General features: G+C 43.3%; 1 protein-coding gene across 1 annotated transcript in view; it reads right to left on the bottom strand.

Annotated features, from left to right (window-relative positions):
• Positions 1 to 19,084, bottom strand: part of FASN (fatty acid synthase) — a 44,735-nt gene that overhangs the window by 14,414 nt on the left and 11,237 nt on the right. The window contains exons 9-29 of the mRNA XM_056326924.1: positions 16,077 to 16,536; positions 15,544 to 15,731; positions 14,593 to 14,782; positions 13,090 to 13,184; positions 12,538 to 12,672; positions 12,044 to 12,247; positions 10,292 to 10,407; positions 9,640 to 9,815; positions 9,096 to 9,287; positions 8,727 to 8,807; positions 8,444 to 8,632; positions 7,950 to 8,129; positions 7,523 to 7,726; positions 5,965 to 6,275; positions 5,425 to 5,814; positions 3,300 to 3,464; positions 2,986 to 3,104; positions 2,730 to 2,884; positions 2,190 to 2,393; positions 1,066 to 1,216; positions 388 to 566 (exon numbers count right to left, since the gene is read on the bottom strand). Of these exons, the coding sequence (XP_056182899.1) occupies positions 388 to 566; positions 1,066 to 1,216; positions 2,190 to 2,393; positions 2,730 to 2,884; positions 2,986 to 3,104; positions 3,300 to 3,464; positions 5,425 to 5,814; positions 5,965 to 6,275; positions 7,523 to 7,726; positions 7,950 to 8,129; positions 8,444 to 8,632; positions 8,727 to 8,807; positions 9,096 to 9,287; positions 9,640 to 9,815; positions 10,292 to 10,407; positions 12,044 to 12,247; positions 12,538 to 12,672; positions 13,090 to 13,184; positions 14,593 to 14,782; positions 15,544 to 15,731; positions 16,077 to 16,536 (4,084 nt within the window). The remainder of the gene's footprint in view (positions 1 to 387; positions 567 to 1,065; positions 1,217 to 2,189; positions 2,394 to 2,729; positions 2,885 to 2,985; positions 3,105 to 3,299; positions 3,465 to 5,424; positions 5,815 to 5,964; positions 6,276 to 7,522; positions 7,727 to 7,949; positions 8,130 to 8,443; positions 8,633 to 8,726; positions 8,808 to 9,095; positions 9,288 to 9,639; positions 9,816 to 10,291; positions 10,408 to 12,043; positions 12,248 to 12,537; positions 12,673 to 13,089; positions 13,185 to 14,592; positions 14,783 to 15,543; positions 15,732 to 16,076; positions 16,537 to 19,084) is intronic.

Here is a 19,084-nt window from a genome sequence, read left to right as displayed (position 1 = left end):
CAACTGCCTGGAAAGAGGTGGTAGGCAGGTGGGGGTCGGTCTCTCCTCCCAGGTAACGAGCAACAGGACAAGAGTAAACTGCCTCAAGTTGTGCCAGGGGAGGTTTACATTGCATATCAGGAAAAATTTCTTCACTGAAAAGGTGGTCAAGCATTGAAACAGGCTGCCCAGGGAGGTGGTGGAGTGACCATCCCTGGATGTGTTGAAAAAAAACCAACAAATGCGTAGATGTGATGCTTAGGAACATGATTTAGTGGTGGGCTTGGCAGTCCTGGATTAACGCTTGGACCTGATGAACTCAAGGGTCTTTTCCAGCCTAAAATATGCATTTAAAGAATCATGGAATCATTTATTTTTTTCCTGTAATTTTGGGCACTCAGTACTCACCTACAGTAGCAAAGACATGGCAGCCCATGCTCAGGGCAATGGCGATGGCTGCTTGGCCCACACCTCCTGAGCCAGAGTGAATAAGGATACTCTCGCCCTTCTTCATGCCACCTCGAACCACCAAAGCATAATAAGCAGTTGCATAAACCACAGGCACTGAAGCTGCTTCTTCCAGAGTCCTAAGAAGCAAAGTGAAAGAGAGAAGGTATTTCTAGCCTTCAAAAAAGACTACTACATTCTCCTGATGAAATTTGCTTTTCTGCAATGGAAAGGTTAAACTGCCAAGATAGACCAAAAGTGTAAGTGGTTCCCAATCATACAGCAGACCACCACAGATGCCAAGCACACCCAAGAGTTTCATCCTTCCACAAAAATATGTCCATAACTAACCAGTGACATAAACAATACCAAAATCCCAGTGTACACTGAACCACATGGAGCTAAGAGCCCAAGAAAAAGACGAGAACCTTGTGCAAGCTGCTGTAGAAAAACTAGTGCTCAACTCCTGCAGCAAATCTAAACCAAATCCTACAGCTGCTTGTAAGACTATAGCTCTGTTATTGTTTCCCAGAAGGGAAGCTACCCATTGTGCAGTACTCTGGTCAGATCAGGGCTGGCAGGACTTGAGCAGGAAGGCAAATCTTCACACACACAAACCAGGAAAGAGAACTGACTTACCAGCTTTTAGGCACCTCCCATAGAAACCTCTTGTCACAGTCTACCACTGTAGCTAGACCCTTTGCTGGCAGCAATCCCATCACTCTTCTTCCAGCCAGGTCCCGTCCTGAGAACTCCATGCCCAGCATGCACTGCTGCAAAGCCCAGTTACCTGAAAGAATGTTAGCATTTTTCACTAAAATTCCTTGGTCAAGAATTTACTGCAAGTAGTCCTTGAAAGTTAGAACCCCAGAGACAGAAAATGTGCTGGGATTTGTCTACTACGTACACAGTTCGTAAGTCCCCACAGTTAATTTCTTGCTACAAGAATAGTGGAAAAGGACTTTGTCTCATTAATCTTACTCTTTATTCTTGATGATATTGCTTTAGTTTCTAATTTTCAACTGTGAAATTTCATGGAAACATCTTGTTTCAGAGGTGATTTTGTTCCTCTTCCTAGTTTATATATCATTCTTTTTCAAAGGGTGATCACAGGGAAACACACTCTGAAACCTTCGTTTTTGCAAATGCCCATTTTTGGCAGAGACTAATCTCAGTCATGAAGCAAAACCCAGCCCCGTAAGAATCTCCAAACGCACTACTTACATGCTCCACCCTCTCTCTCCTTTAAAACCATTTTAATATGCTTTAAAACCATTTAATAGACATTACGTTAATTCTTAACTCACTATGAGACAAGATATTATCACCTCCATTTTGTAGGCAGGAGACTACTTTACCTTGCATTTTTCTCCCCTAAAAGCCAAGCATGTCCAGTAGCACGGCAGCGTGAGACTTTTGACATTCTCACTTTGGCACATGCCTTGCCCACCTCTGGAACATCAATCAAGTTGTTTCACCTCACAGTTGATATCTATGCAATGGGGCTAGTAATGTCTCCTCACAGCAAGGTTTATTAATTTTGCCATATGGGAAATGGGACTGCAACTGGAAATAGAGCTTTTACAAGTTTTGGCATACAGCCCTGCAGCAGGGCTATACTACTGTTCCAAAAGTATGCTTTCTTGCTAAATCAACCTGTATACACTTTATCCAGTGCATAACTAACATTCAGGAGATTATGTGAATAAATTCTAGATCAGCAATACATAAATAAAATCACACTAGAGGAAAATGTAACTCACCAGGGATAGCATCTGGAGAAAGCTTTCCTGTAGCCAGCATAATGTCACGGAAGTTAAGAGATGCATAATAGACTTTGCAGAGCTGAACATCAGGATTAGTTGTGTGGAAGTGTCGAAGTGGGGAGACAATCCAGCGAAGAGATGAGAGGTCTCCACGAGTCAACACATTTACATAGGCGTATTCTGTCAGCTCCTGAGGCTGTGCTGCAGAAGGAACAATAAAAGAACGTTACACACATTAACACAGGCACACACTTTCCAGAATGAGTAAATTCCTTGTGTATTTGCTGCCTCCTCCCCAACTTTCTCTCCAGAAAGACCTTTCTTACCCTATACTACTACCCATATTCTAATAGCTCATTCCTTCTGCTGGCACTAGAGCATGCTACTGTTCACTGTGAGCTGGAGCAGGAGAATTCCAAATTGTCTATTAAAAATAATAAAAAAAATAATCGTAGGAATGATAGCTACTCATTTTCTATTTGAAGTCCATTCAGACTCAAGACCCTGTAAGCGATCCTCAGACCTCAAAGGCGTTACCTTGCTGCACCATGAGATGCCTGAAGGAGCCCCACTTTCCATCACGATAGACATTCGTCACCAGGTCCCTCTGAACCATCTTCTGCATCTCCAGGGAAGAAAGACTGATGGGTGGAACAGCTGATGAAGGGTTCAAGTTGGAAATGAACACACACCTAGAAGAGTTGTCATTTTGTTTGTTTTACTATAGCTTCTTTTCAGGCCTATCACAGAAGTATCTCATCTCCAACTGTGACTCAAGGGCATGCTTACATACCTGATTCTGTGGCCTTCTGCTTCAAGGCGAAGGCAGTTCACCATTCCCAGAATTCCTGAGTTCCCACAACTGGTGGCAGTCAACCACACAGGCTGCTCCGATGTGTCAGCCAAGACCTCCTACAGGACAAACTGTTTTACTATAAACCACAGAAAGGAAATAGCCCTTGTATCCTTACGGCACGGCAGAGATGAAAAACTTGTATTTTAAGAAAACTAAACACACACACACTTCTTTCAACACTGCTAAATATATCTCATTTAGAAAGTGTAGTGATTTGGAAATGCAGGTATCCAGGACACAAGAATTCTCACCTTTAAGGATTCAACCCACTTAAAATTGGTGTCATCTACTGGCAGAAAAACGGGTGTTTTGACAGGGGCTTGCCGGCGACATAGGAAAATAACTGAGCCAAAGAATGATTTCTTCATGGCAACCAGATTCATTGAGGCTTTGCTGAATAAGCCTTCCCACTGTGCCTGTCAAATCAGGTAAAACAACAGTTAACAGAAAAGTCCAAAGTCAAATGAAAATACAAGTCACGTCTATACTTCATGTTGAGTCTCCTCAAATATGGCTTCACCAGGAACAACAGGCACTGTCCCACCTCTTTCTTGCTTTTGCTTGAAATCTTGGCATCTGTTCTGTATTGTTTCAGTAGAAGTATATTTGATTAGCAGTATTTTATCTATGTCTAGATTATTCCTTCCTCCCTAAAGGACCTTCAGAAAGCAGCAGAACAATTATCTTGAAGCCCTGGTTAGGGAACTAGTCTCACCACACTACCAGGTGTGCAAAAACCAGCAGTGATCATGCTGGCAATCCCACAGCGTACTTGAACGTGTCTAGAACTTAATTCCAGTGGTAAGGCACAACTCCACAAACACAACATACAGATGCCAACACAGAAAATAATGGAAGTGGAAACACAGAGTTTAGATGTTATCAGTTTATGTCACATGAGCCCTGTCTGCAAAAGAAAAAGTAAAGTGGGACAGAAGAAACATGAAAAACCAAGTCACCCAAATCCTTCAGCTGCAGGGGGCTGAGAAGCAGCAGCAAACACTAGCAGGGAAGAATCATTGTAACTTACATGTACAGGTGCAACAGCATTTCAGAAGAACAAGAGAACTAATGTGCATGTATGGCATACCCAGAAACAGGCTCTACAGTCTGCATGAAATAAAGATGGCTGCAGGCTCTCAGAAAAATCCATTTGTTTTTTATGCCAGGCACGAAACAATTCCATTGCAATTTACAGCATGATACCTTATATTGGGAACTAGGGACAGTATCCCTGCCTAGAAAACTTTAAAAACTATATGAAGTCCTGCCTACTCTTGCCCGTGTCATATTGTTTTCTTTAAAGCAGGTGCATTCAACTTGCATGTATCTTCTCCAAGGCATTTGCTAATACCAGGCTACTGACACTTATGAAAGATCTAGGTTTTAAGCCATCAGCTTCAGTAGCATTCAGATGCAAAGCCGAAGACTCATCCTTTCTTCTTAAATACCCTTTAAAAAAAAAAAAAAATCTCTGCAGAAGGTGAAGAGCTAGAATCCATGTAATTGCAGAATTCAAAATCCAACCCCACCATACTCCGGAATTATAAACAAAGAAGTTTAGCCATTAGAAGTGCTACTCTCTTCTTATTCCAAAAAAAGAGCCGAGAGGCTACAGCCCCTCAGATCAGGAGGAATGCCTATGTTCTGTAGCGGGGCAGCCTCCCATTACTGCTTAGTCTAACAGCTGCCAAGAGAAGGTGATGTCCTAGTTCACATCCTTACCCTAGCCACTCACTCTCCTCCTCTTGTGTCAGCATTGGCATTAGTTCATCTGTACAATATACTGGTTTGCAGATAAGGCAGATACCCTGCTCCCCTGCCCCTTCTGAGGGCTTGTTTTGTTGTATGTCATTATGGGATCAGATAAAGTGTGGAGGAAGGGAAGGAAGGAGGACGAAAGAAAAGACTACAAGAGAAAAGCCTGCCTTTCAGGGAGCACTTCAATGTTAGAAGAACTTAACTAGTTTGTAAAGTCTCACTCCCAGCAGTGATATCAAAAGGAAGAGAGAGATTCTGATACTCAAGCATTTTAGGATCCTACAGCGATAAAGCTGTGCCCTACCCAACAATGCAGCACGTTTTAGCTATAAAGGAATTATCCTATTCAGTATTTTCATACAGATTACGTAGATATACAAACAACAATGAATAATTTCCAATGCATTAAGAAAGGCTTTCCTGACTGAACTCACAGTTCACTCCCCCAACCTAATATGTGGAAATCCACAATTCTTCTCTTCTGAAGAGCTCTTTATTACATATTCCTGCATAGGGTCTCAGTGGAAAGCAATATAAGTGATGTCTGCTCAACAAGAGCATCTGCAAACAGCACTCTCCGGAATATAAAGTATTTGTCCCTTCCAGGAGGCTTACCTCACTCAAGAAGCTGTGTTTCTGCTGTAGATCTGGGTTTGTAAGGAAACTGACAAGTTCTCCAAGAGTTTCTCCTTTAAGGAGGGTGTGTACCAAAACAAACCCTCCTTCTTTCACTGCAGCTGCCAAATTAGAGAGAATTTCAGTGGTGTTCCCTGAAACACTTGTGGAACAGTTGTATACCACCAGGTCAGCATTGGTCAGATTTCCAGAGGGAAGGCTAGATGGATCCCACTGGCTAAAGAAGATTCCAGCATCCTGTAGCTCTGTTTCACTAGCTGAAAGACTTTTCAGGTTGTGGTCAGTGGCAATGTACTCCAACTGCAACAAGGGCTGAGTATTCAGAATACTTTTGACACGAGAGAACAGATGTCCACTTCCTGCAAGAGCCTGTGAGAAAAGAAGGGGAAGGAAAAGAGGAAACCAAGTTGAAACATGAACGATATCCAAAATTATAACTTGAACAATAGAAGTATGTGATCAGGTTAGAGGAAGGCCTAGAAACACTAGCTGTGGTCCCATCTTGGGCTTCCAGCTAACCTCTACTATCTTCATCCTGTGACTGATCGTGTTCTCCAATGCCACATCCAGGCAAGTCTTCAACTCTGAAGAATCTAGCAATCCATTGAGAAGAGGGTCGTCCTGGAAGTGCATTTTCTCTTGAGTTACGATCTGTTCCAGCTCGGAATAGAGGTTTCCATTCAGTTCCAGACGGCAGATTTCAGCAAGGATATGCTGAAGACCCTTCTGTATGGGTGAGAACTCTGCAGCAGGCACTGCAGTTTCTAGTCCAGGGATGACTAATTTGACCCCATGCACTGCCACCTTAGCCTGTAAGTTCTGGATCAGATCTGTGGAATAGAAGGGGAAATGAAAGGAAGAGTCAGATTTTCCCAAAGATGATTCTTTTCGGTTTTGCCTCCATTTGCTACATCAGCTGATCAGCACCACAAATTACAGAATCTCCTATCATTAGCATAGCCACAAAGATATCGTACACGCTCCTGTACATTCATGTGACTACGTTCTGTGCAGCAGCTGCAGCCCCCAAACAAGTGGGCTTTGTGGCAAGACAGTCTAAACCACCCAAATAACCTGTGGCAAGACTGACTGGAAGAAGGCAACTAACAGAAAACTTCTGACTGATTTAGGGAGTTGTGGAGGGAAATTGTAAGATTCCGCAGATACAAAAGTATTACCGTGCTTTTTTGCTTTATAACCAGAAGGAAAATAGTTCATCCTGGCTGCAATCAGAAACAGCATTATGAAAAATAAAATCCCACTACAGCATATGTAAAAAACTTTCAGGAGACAGTACTGGGACACTGCAGAAGAACAGATACCTTTAAAATCTATTATCAAATCAACGGATGAGTGTGAAGACACTTTACCAATGTAGAATGACAAAACTGCTGTCTCAAGATAGAGCAAAATTCATCACTGGAGTAAAAACTTTCAAAAAACAGTAATTCCTTTCCCTTTGATGAAAAGGCACTTAAAGCGATGAGCTGAGTGGGTATCTTCCCATCCAAAGAGCACTGTACTAGGCTACCAGTTTCACAATAGACTAAGCCCTCCTATCCTATTCTTGCAGCAAACACCGATTTTTTTTTGCATGTCTCACTAAAACACTTTCCCCTCCTTGGATATGGTCTTGTGCCCACAACCAAATGGGAACAGACATGTCAGCTTACCCATCTTGGCAGCTCACAGGGGAAAACAAAACAAGAAAGCTAAAGACTTGAGGAAGTCGGCTCTCCTATCAAGTGTTTGTAGCCATCAAGCTGGATTTCCCCTTATGATTTATGCCTCTCTGCTTGCAGAGCAGGTTGTGCCATCCAACACTGCACTGACTGCTATAGAAGGGTAGATGCCCCTCCTCATGGCTTTACTCCTACGCACACTCTAGAGATACCTCAGGCAGAAGTAGCTCTTAGCTTCTAGCAAGCGTACAGACACAAGACTCCTGCTGAAGTCCTCTACAGAGACCAATACTTTATTTCTTGGATGCTCTGAAGTAGTATGAACAGCTTCCCTCAGACATTCCTGTCAGGCTGGAAGATTCCCCTCATGTGACAAGAAAACAATTCCACTTTACCTTTGCAGTGCTCCAGATAGGTATGAAGATGGACACTGGAAGACAAACAGTCACTTTCAGTATAGGGCACAAAGCAGAATTTTTCCAGGGTGGGAGGGATCCGTTCCTGTTGTCGTCGTGGTGCCACAGAAGCATGAAGACCATTGATCTGAACACCTCCTGCTCTGAGGCTATTAAGACAGTGGTCCACAACAACATCACAAGCTGAAAGATAAGAAAGAAGAGTAAGTTTGTATCAAAACACTGTAAGTATTTTATTCAAGGTGATCAGATGAACAGTGCTATGTCAGACTGTTACAGAAGCTGCAGAACAGCTTGGAGACTCTAAGAGGGCCCTCCAAAGTCCATCCTTCTTCCTTAGAAGTCATACATTCATCCACACAGCAGTCAAAGCAACTAGAAAAAGCCCAAGCATGAGAGACGTTACCTTCTACGTTGTCCTGGTATTGGCACACCAGCTCTTGATGCAGCACTGGGTCAATACACACTGAGCGAATCCTGGTGGGTAAGCGCAGACTGCGCCCAGTCTCAGCCAAGATTATCACATGCAGCAGGGTGTCAAGGAAGGTCACCCAGTTCCCATTCCACAGAACTTTCCCTCTGCTTGCTGCAGAAGAAGAAGAGGAAGCCTCACTGATTCTGTTATTCAGCAGATGCCAGAAGCCACTGCTTATCAAATGCAAAGTCTGCTGCATGTACCCAGCTCCCCCTGTAAACTCCCAACAGTCAGTTCTACACTGGGGATAACAGCTTTCCCAATGCCCTGTCAGAACTTGTAGCTGCTCTCCATTATCACACAAAGTAAAGTTACCACACAAATTGACAATCAGGTGGACTGTCAACACAAATGGAATTAAAAGGTCAAATATTTAATCATTACAATAACCATGCGTATCACTCTTCTATAGAAAGTAAATTCACCTTCACTGTTGCATTCCAGAACACCCTGGAAAGTTGGTCCATAATTATAGCCACGCAGATGCAGCTCTTGGTAAATGTCTTCTTTCAAGAGGCCAGAGTCTGAGCTCATGTCTACTTGAGTCCGGAAGTCCACTGTCTGGTTGTGGAAGTTCTTCAGATCAGTGTTGTTTTCTAGGAGGGAAATCTTCCCTGATGGGCACAGTGGCAAGAATAAGAATCATCAGTGTCCATAAATAACGGATTTTAGCATGACAGTGCATACACATACTCTTCTTTCTCTTACCACTCACAGCCAGATTCCCATTCCCTGACACCTCAAAGCAGTGGGAAGCAGGCATCAGTCTGACTTCCAGCTGTACTGATCCTGCAAGAAACATTGCAGAAGAAGGGACTGTGAGGTCATTCATTGCTACCATCTGCAAGCAGAGCTTTCTTTCACCATCTCCAGACTCACTGTGCACAACACGTAATGAAGATGACTATAACACGTGCTACTTGACTGTATGAATTAACCTCTTTGTTCAGTCGTGTCACTCTCTTCTTTATATTCTTTCTCCCATGTTCCTCCTAATTTTCCCCTCACACTTCTTTCCTCCCACTCCCTTCATCTTCATTATGCAGTTTTGCAGTTATACCAGCACTCCTCACTCACCCTTTTTGGGAAGGATAGTCGCCTGATGAATTGTGACTTCTTCAAGCATAACAGTTGTTCGCTCCACAGCCATACCCAGAGACCGTGCCAGAGTTCGCCAAGCCAGTACGAGGTACCCAGTCGCTGGGTACAGGACTCTGCCATCAATACAGTGACCAACCAAGTAGTGGTCAGGAGACTCAGGACTCACATCTGTCAAAGAATAAAGAGCAGAATAAAAATACCAGGAACACCCTAATAAAAAAGGTTTTCCCCCCTTGATGTCTGTAAGAGGTTCCAGTTGTTTCCCCAACTACCCTGCCTGGCAACGCACACTTCCCAAAACTACTGTGAGTCTGAACCAAGACAGTTCCTGCTCTGTTCACACTCTCTCATCCCATTTCAGAATCAGGTCCAGTCTTTTTCAATCCAAACATTAAGCTTCAGGAAGTGGCTTCAAGGATACGGCTTTGACTATCCTTTTCCTAGTTTTAAAAAAAAGGAAATGCAGAGGTAAAGCAGGAAAGAGATAGACCAACAAAAACCCCCAAACAGGCAAACACACCAATATTGTAGACTGAAGCAGATGCAGAGCCTTTGGAACCTGCTGGAAAGTCTTCAGCTTTTGGAACATCCCAGTCCTGGTTGTGGTCCCATTTGATGTATGGAGATATAAGGGGTGTTCCCACTGGAACAGGGTATTTCACAAGTGGGAACAAGTTATTTCCAAGAACATTTATCCTAGGAAGACAAAAAAGATCAAGACAATGAGGGAGGCAGGGGAGTAGAAAAAAAAAAAAGGGGGGGGGGGGAGGGCGGGGCGGGAATTGAACATAACACTTAGAGGTCAGACAGTAACTGGCCTTGGGCTCCATGTCAGATTTCTCCAGGAGTACCACAAACACTTATTGCAGCCAAATTTGTAATTCTAACAGTCTAGAATTCTGATGCAAAGTTTATTTCCAAGAGCTAGTTCCAGGTTCCTAGGCCTTCTAAAACAGGACGCCTCTTTAAAGGGCACCTTCCCAGACTGAACAGTCTCTAACCAAAGGCAACATTTCATAAGTGAGCATGTTAAATATGTAAAGCACAGATGTAAAGCCCATAAAATTTTTCCAGGTTTATTGAAGGAGTATTTCAATCCTGCATACTAGAGAAGAGACTTGAATTATCTCCTAACTGATACCCCACTCACCCTCTCCCCTTAGTCTCCTTACCCAGTTAAATGAATCTTTCCAGTCTGCATAAGGAAGAACTCCAAATTATTTTTGTGCTCTTTTTTCATCAAAGGTAGAATGGTGCAAGTTGGTTTCAAAGTTCTCCTCAAGATAGCCTGGTCAGATAAGAGTCCATAAATCACTGGAGGAAGGCATTACTTACTACTTTGTCTCTGAATTTTTCTCTGTAGATCTCAAGCCACTTCTGTTTCTGTGCCAAGAGTTCTGTGTTAAGGTGCTAGAATGTACGCTTTTAACAGGTAAGAAGAAGAACAGCACAATACCATTCCAGCAAACCAAGAAGTTGCGCATCTGGTAAAGCGGAACCTTCGTAATATTAATACAGTTCTGCCAACACACAAGTCTCCCTTTCCCAAGCAAGACTGTCAAATGGAATCAAATGCTGCAATTCAATCAATGCTGCAAAATCAAATTCAAGAACTGCAAAATCACCCTCTCAAGCCTCCCACTTGTGCGCACGTGCACACACGCACACACACAGCTTAGGCCCTTACTCCAGGAGCAGCCCCTTTTGGCCTGAAGCATCCCAGCGCATTTTCTAAGTAACAGCTATTAAATCAAAAAATGTCTGACCCATCTTGTATCTCCTCTTCAATTTGATCCCACCATCTTTAAATGGGAGAAGGGAGGGAAGAGAAAACCAGAACACTTTCACACCCAGCTGATAAAGTCTTTAGTCACTTGCATTAGAACCCAGAATTGTACAATGGTTTTAACATTATCTTTTTATTAAGAAAAATATCTGCCTAATTTAAAAGCTCTGCTCTGATTCTCCCTTCACATCAATTTCAAAGCATAAATAAGACTAACATAACACAATAAATATACACTGGATTGTAACTCAGCAGCACTGTATAACTCTTCAACTTGATTCAGAAGTAACTATGATTCTTTTTAAGACTTTCCTCCTCTTGCATGCCACAAACCAAGTAAAGACTAGTCCTTGAGACTTCAGGGACAGGCACAAAACCGCAGCACTGACCTTGCTGAGCAAGTGCATCCTAATATACCTCCTGTTCTGCATTCCCTATTATGGACCTAATTCCACAAAGATCATTTCTTATGAGGTGGGGAGAAAGGCAAAATGATCATAAGGAGAAAGGAGTTCATGAAGAAAGCAAGCTCCTGTGGTCTCAGGCTACTTGGGCTAGGAGAAGATGGGGAACCACCACTACCAGACACCACCTTCTAAGACAAAAACCTCAAACCAAATCAGCTGATAGATGGTGATAACAGTTTTTTCATAGAGTAAACCTGTTAGTCTTGAATATCTCCCCCCATCCCAAGTTTCACATACACTATCCATTAGATCCAGTGAAATGCTTTTCTTACTCATCGCACAGTCCAGAGAGCCGACTCTGCTGTGTGCATGGCAATGAATAAAGGCAACAATGTGAATATTTGGATGGGGAAGCAGTAGTATGTTGGGGTTTTGGGTTTTCTGTTTTGCTTTGATTTTAAGATTAACATACACCACCCCCAAAAAAAGCCCAAACCAAATGAAAATTCACACAAAAAAACCCCATCAATAAAATGCTAAAACTGGGAGAGACTCAAAAGTACTGGAGGGAGAAAGCATTTTCAGAACAAAGAAGGGGGAAGAAAAAAAAAACCCACCTAAAACACAAAACCGAAAAAATGCAGCACTGTTCCCTAGTCCTTGGGCCCTCAATCTCCTTCCTACAGCAGCGTATCAATATAATATTACGCTGACACAATCAAACATAATACCTGTAGAAGAGCATGTGGAGCAATCTCTACTACAACAGCGTTCTCCGGAACATGCTTGAGACCTTCGTGGAACAGCACCGGATTCACTAGGTTGTTCACATGATACTCTGCAGAGGAATTCCTAGCCAGTTCACTCTGCCACTGAGATTCAGGGATTGATGTACTGATCCATCGTGCTGAACGAGGTTTAGGGTGTGGAATGATCTACAGACAGACAAGGAGGCGGCACAGGAGGAAGAGTTACATGTCACAGAAAAGGCAGGCAAAAGCAAGCAGCCCCTCCTTTTCACAGGCCATTTTTCTCAGCTTGATTACTCAAGACATCCTTCTCCTTGAGGCCACAGGACTTCAAACCTTAGGTCTCACAGAGGTCTACATGCTTAAGGTACTTCCTTGTCCCCCTAAAGAGAGAGACCCTCCTGAGCTCAACATCACCTATACTCAAATCCAGGTGCCCGAGCGCAACCATGTGAGCCACAGTTTGACAGCTTTACCTTCTGCAGGGCACTAAGCAGCACCGGCGCAATAGATGCCATGTAATAGGAATGAAATGCCACTCCAGCGCTGCGCACCTCCTTTGCGAATACACCATCCTTTTTCAGTTTGGTGACAAACTCAGTCACAGAGTCCTAAGAAGGGGAACATAAGTGAACTCAAAATGAAAGCTCACAATGTATTTGGGACCTGTATGAGTCACTGCACTCCTTCCCCCCGGCCACGCCCTTCATCACTTGCCACTAAGGGGAATCATATCTGGGATGAGGTTATCTCAGCATTGTAATTTATCACTCATCACACTCATGGCTGTAAGACTTGTAAGACTATTCAGTGTAAGAGATCTTCTATTACTAGCTTACTGAGGCACTAACATCATGTCCTCTCACAGAACATTTGAGCGTTTACGCAAGCACCATGTCCCCTCCCGTCCTTCAGTCCTGCTCCCCCTTGCGAGTAGCTGAGTTTTAATTCAGCTTCATGCTTTCTTCAAACCCAAACTTCATGGGTCCCAATCACTTCCGTATGCACCGTATCAGCTCCTTGCTCACCAGCGGCCCCGAAACAGTGACAGTATCTTCAGAGTTGTGACAGGCTGGTACCACATTGGGAGGACAGCGTTGCTTACATTCCTCCCATGTCAGACCTGCAGAAGGAAGCCCTCAGGATAACACAAGCATTTCTAGCAGCGAGCCTCGTAACAGGAGGCAATCTTAACCACAGAATCACTGTGCTTAATTCAGCGTTTTGCAAAACTGGCAAAGGTTCTTAAGAGAGAGACAGAGATCCACTCTTGTCCCCAAAAGTGATTCTGCAAGAGCTAAGGATACTTATCTCAGGGCTTCAACATGCCATTTATCACTGTTCTATTGAATGAGAACAAGAACAGATGACTGAATCTTTGTACCAGCCCATTAAGGGATGGGGCAGGGGAAAGCCCACATGCTTTCAAAGAAGCTATAGAATCGGTTACCTCATCTTGACCTTAGCAACCTGAGCTAGAACAGGAGAGACAACACATGAGCTTGACTCACGGAAGCTGAGAGCCACAAAATAACCATAGAAATTGACAAATCTAGTGGCTTAAACTAGGTTAACCCATGCAGCATCCCGTCATGTATTAAATGGATACAATAGGAAGAATTTGAATCAAACATCAGATTATGAAAAACGTATTATATGCAGCACTCCAAGGTAAGTTCTGCGATAAGCTTGTCATGTATTTAATATAAAGGAGAAAAAAAGCTAAATTAGGTAGGTAGTCCTTTACAGCATTAGTTAAAAGTAAGAAGTCTCAGACTGTAACAAGTGACCTAGTCAAACACACAGCATTAGACCTACAACAGCTTTTCCCTTAAGTATTTCAGTTTTTAACTGACCACTGCATCCAACACTAAGAAACACAAAAATAGTAATGCTACCAATGAAGCTACACCACAAAGAAAACCTGCTGGGTCCAAAGTTCAAAATTTCACTCCATAGTGGGCAAAGCTGTATCACTTACAGAAACACTGAGCTAAGCTTGTTCAGGAGAAAGCTTCTGCCTAAGTGCAATTAGGCTCATCTAAGTTCTACCAGTATTAAATACCACTAGCCAGTTGCCCACTACATAATAGTGGATTACTGCTTTTGCATCTCACTACTCTTGCAGACAATCAGATTATTTTTTTTTTAAAATAATGCAAATATGTATATATAATGTGTGCGTGTGCACACACATATCTCTCTCAAGAGCAAAAACAAGAGCCTTAAGTTTTCACCTCTCTTTTCAAGGAGATTACTTATCAGGCCTCTGTCATTGGTCACCCATCAATAAATCTCTGTTTCCACTTAGTTTTGGATGGATTACCAAAATTCTGCTGCATTCCAGTCAGAAATTAGTACTATTATATCAACTTCAATATTTAATAATGTTTTCCACATCAAAAGAAAGAGGCAACAGTAGCCAAAATTTTACAGACGTGACTGTCTCTGCCAACACATTTCAGAGCCCAGTTTTACCCCAATGCTATACAGAGATCGGATGTACACTCTTCTGGAAAGGGTATACCTACCCACAGCAGCCATTCCTCCCGGCGGCAATTTGGCCTCTTTAACGCATCGTCCCCGCCAATAAGCAGCAAGAATAGCTTCTTCATGACTTAAGGAGTTATCTGCGTAGCCACAAGCTAGTTCACCCACTGAGTGGCCCAAAATCCCATCAGGCTGCAGACCTGCAGCCTTCAGCAGATCAATCTGGGCAATCTGCAAGGAAAAGTAGGATTAGTGATTCCATGCCAGTGTAAGCAGCTATCGGGCCCCAAAGTGAGTATATTGCACACAGCAGCAGTGAGTACATTGCAAAAGGTCTTTTTGGTACATTCTTCTTGGCCTCACTGCGGTTTTTTCCCCCCAGCCTCATTTCAAAGCAATTCCAAGAATCACTGTGTGACTCCAGTACTGTCTGGGCCTCTCCACTATGCAGCTTTCCACTAAGAAGCTATTTCAAACAACAGGAGGTTGTCAAGAGCATGTCTGTACAAAGCAAGAGGCAAGACCAGCTTCCAGATGACCTTTAAAGCTCTACCTCTATACTTTATCAAGAAACAACGAATCCCACATTGACACTCAGAATTAGGAGACTTCCTTTGGCATCTTTTAGTTCACTTGCAGAACAAATTTTAGAAGGCATTCAGCGAAACCTTGTTCTTGGCACAAACACCTTCATAAAACTTAAAGACATTCCCTAGTGTCTTAAAAGGAGAAAATGCCCCATGCAGATATACACACACACATCAGTTTAGCTCAGTATTTGTCGAAGCATCTTCCAGGTGGCAGAGCCCTGAACTGCTAAGGGTGCAACACGCTCCCTCCTATCAGAGAGGTATTTCTAACAGCTGCCATTTGCTGATTACACAGAACAAGCTTCATTAATTGGTATAAAGCGTTAAGGGCCAGGCACACTAGAAGAGTACGCCTATGTGGATTGAGTCCATAACGACCTCCACCAGCCATCCGAGTCTTACCTGGATAGCAGCTAGTCCAACAAATGCATGGACAGTGTCATCGAAAGTGTTTTCATCTGCTTGCAGAAGCAGGTCTGAGACCTTTAGGCCTGTGTTCTTCAAAGCCTCGTCTGAGCGCAATATAGACTGGCGAAACAAATCCAGCTTCATAAGGCTCAGGCCCATACCTGTCCACTGCGTCCCCATGCCTGCAGAATAAGGAGGGAGAAAGGGAGCTTCAGTAACACTCCACAAAAGGACATCACACACTTGCTCTGGCAGTGAAAGAATTCTATCCAAGAGCAGAACACTGACATTTCTATTATCCCCTAAATTAGGCACTGTTTTTTATTCTCCTGGACTTTACTATCACCAGAAGATAGCAAAGTTGGAAGATCAGATAAAAATACAAGAAACATGAATCTCCTAGACATATCACAGGGCTGCAAGATATTTCCTCATGCTATAGTGAAAACTACATTACAGCACAGAATGCAACTGCCCAAGCCCCAGATCCAGAGGAATGCAGAAGCTTGGACCCACTGCACACCTACCTGAGCAGATGTACCAGAGCGGTCTACCAGACGCTTGAACTTGCTGAACCTCTTGTATGTCACTCTCAGTGCCAACTAGCGCATAGCCCCTGTAGGGCATGGAGGACACAGGAACCACAGAGATATCGGTGAGCAGGCTTACAAATGGGCTGCATCCTCCATGTTTTCTGCTCTCTTGAATTAGTACTTCCACAGCTTCCTGGGTTCTGCCACAAAACTGAACCAGTCTTGGCACGTTACAAGTCTCAAGAGGCTGGTGTTTGTTCTCATTCGGCCTCAGAATGACATGGGCATTAGCACCTCCAAAGCCAAAAGAGTTGATACTGGCAAGGCCACCTTTCACTGGTGTTGGTTTACAAACCACCTCCAAAGTGCCATCTTGTAAGGCAGGAATATCTGGATTTGGGGTATTGAAATGAAGATTTGGAGCCCATAGCCCATGTTCCAGAGAGAGAATGACCTGGAAGAAAAAGCAGTGTTCTGTGCTCTGCATTTCCTTGTAACAAACATTCTTTTGTTACTGTTTTACTACAAATGACCACATAGAATACACTAAAGCAGCTCTCTAAGGGACACTTCAGAGAATAGCATTACTGATGTTCATCTAGGCAAACCCTAACTCCTTGCAGGAAAGTCAGCAGTGGTCAGGGTGGTAGCTTTAAGTTCAGCGTTCAGACCCTTTCTAACTGCAAAGCCATGCAGTTTTGCTGGTAAAGCAGCCTGGCTACTGTAAGTATCACATCTTCCTTCTCCCCTTTTAGATTCCTGTCCCTTCATTACACTCTGCTTCATCTCTGCCCAGTCACACAACACCACACATGCTCTTCCTTATCACAACAAATGCTTCTGTTTCTGCCTTTGCTGGAGAAGAGCCAAGTTGAAGCATTGGTAAAGGAGTTTGCTTGCTGCTTTGCACCCATTTGTTGTCTTCCTGACCCAAAAAAGCAGGAAGAACAGAATGGTGAGAACTGGCAGAGCCAAAGGGAAGTACAGAAGCAGGATGAGAGTTAGAACAGCTGTGTCAAAAAAAAGAGGAGCTCCCTTCCCTCAGCAGCATCCTACAAACAGCCCACGACACCAAGCCCATACTCCTCTGAAGCACAAGTCCAGCAAATCACAGACTACAAAGTCAGTTGCCAACACCCTGCGCTCTCTACATCTGGCAGTTCCTTCATCACCCCGAAATGGTCAGAGAAACATACTGGTTGGGCAACTGTTCTTTCAAGTTGACTATCAGACATGACAGCCTACCTGGAAGAACAACCAGCATAAACGCATTACTTCAACTCCAGCCAGCACGCTTAAAGTTGCAGTCTAAATGTTTTCATGCACGCTGTCCTACACCTACAATACTATGCACTACAAACTTGCTGTTGCTTTACACAGCATACATATTCATACTTTTAAGCCTGCCATGGTTTGTAACACAAGTTAAGAGAGTACAGCACAGTCAGCAAGTTATTAGGCTGAGCAGTTCAAAGGTGCAGGTGAATTTTCCCTCCCATACCAGAATTTAACTAAAGTGGCCTTAGCAAGACCTGGTTTCTTTCCTACCTATCAACATAATTAATGGATTCTCCTCAAGTTTGAAATCAGATACTTTCAAGATCTATTTTCCTAACTGATATCTCAAATATAAGAGGATTTCATGGAATTTCAAAAGAAAACATTTATGAAAACAGCAGACTTCGAGACAGTTACTGTTTAAGCGACAGTGGGCTTAGTGTAGTTTCTGGCTTGGTCTCAAGGACGCCTGATCTGCCACTCTGATCAACTTCCCAATCTTAAAATACCAAGTACTGCACAACTTCCAAAGAATCGAGAACAGAGACAGAGCTTCTAACATCCTCCCAAAGCTTCAGGGGCCTGGAAACGAGACCTAACACAGTTTAACAAAAGCATAGCAGAACTGTACTCTAGCAGGTATGATGGGTGCCATAGGGTCTTGCCTGCAGCTGTAACTTCCAGTACAAAGTAAGAAAACTGATTTAAAAAAAACAACCAGAAAACATGGTGTCAGAGAAGTCTTCAAAAAGAGATTGTGGTCCTTGGTTTTGGAGTTCTGCATCCTCTAAGAAACACAGATAGGGAAACAGTATCTCAAAGTTATGATCCTGTCCTGACAGATCACAGCAGAACTGCACTAAAACTGTTTACAATGTACAACACTGTATGCATGAAGAGGTTTATTTTGTGACTCAGTTATCATTCCTTCTAAGAAGGTGTCAGTCAGAGACATGTGGTGCTCAAAAAAGTAAAACTTTCCTCTACAGGGAGACAGACACTGCTGCCTCTGTGATTTATTTGTAGGTGATACTATTCACAGCAAGTTGTATCTATTCATGTCATAATAACCATTTTAAAGAGCCTAAAATTCTAGCAGTGACAGTGTACGTGACTTCAATTTGCATGGTCCTAAGGCTGTCAGTAATAGGCTTACAACCAAGTGTGAACATTAACTAGCGCTCTGCTAAGCAGTTTAGCAGCCAGAGCCAATCCGATGGTCTGCCCACAGCAGTAGTGAGCAGGCTGGTTGCCAAGACAACCAGTTACTCAAGCTCCCCAAGAACTCACCTGTGTTCCTGCCAGCATAAAAGTGAAGAGAAAGAAATGATATACCCCTGACAAACAGCCAGAAGGATCAGCTACCCTACTGGCATGGACAGCCCACTCTGCCTTTTATCTTTGGTCATCACTGACTACTCCAAATGTTTTAAGTCCCTCTACTTGTACGCTCCTCAAAACCCAGATGACTTACAGCAGAGCTCTGCTGGAAGGCGCAGTGTAAGGATAACCAACAGTGACCCCAAAGCCTTTATTCTAAGCAGAGTTATGCTCCTGTAGAATTCAGTAGGAAGGGGGAACTAAGGTTTGTGTGAGTGCACGTGCACACTTCTGCACACACGCAGCAGAAGGCCACCTGGGCATCTGTGTCCAGCTTGCAGAACAGCCACCTGAGCTTTTAAAAGTATTTACAGGTGAAGCAAGAAGTAGATAATTAATGAGAA

Source organism: Falco biarmicus, chromosome 1, assembly GCF_023638135.1.
Source record: "Falco biarmicus isolate bFalBia1 chromosome 1, bFalBia1.pri, whole genome shotgun sequence".
Lineage (NCBI taxonomy): Eukaryota > Metazoa > Chordata > Aves > Falconiformes > Falconidae > Falco > Falco biarmicus.
Note: the sequence above shows the minus strand (reverse complement) of the source record. Positions and strands in the feature narration are given on the sequence as shown.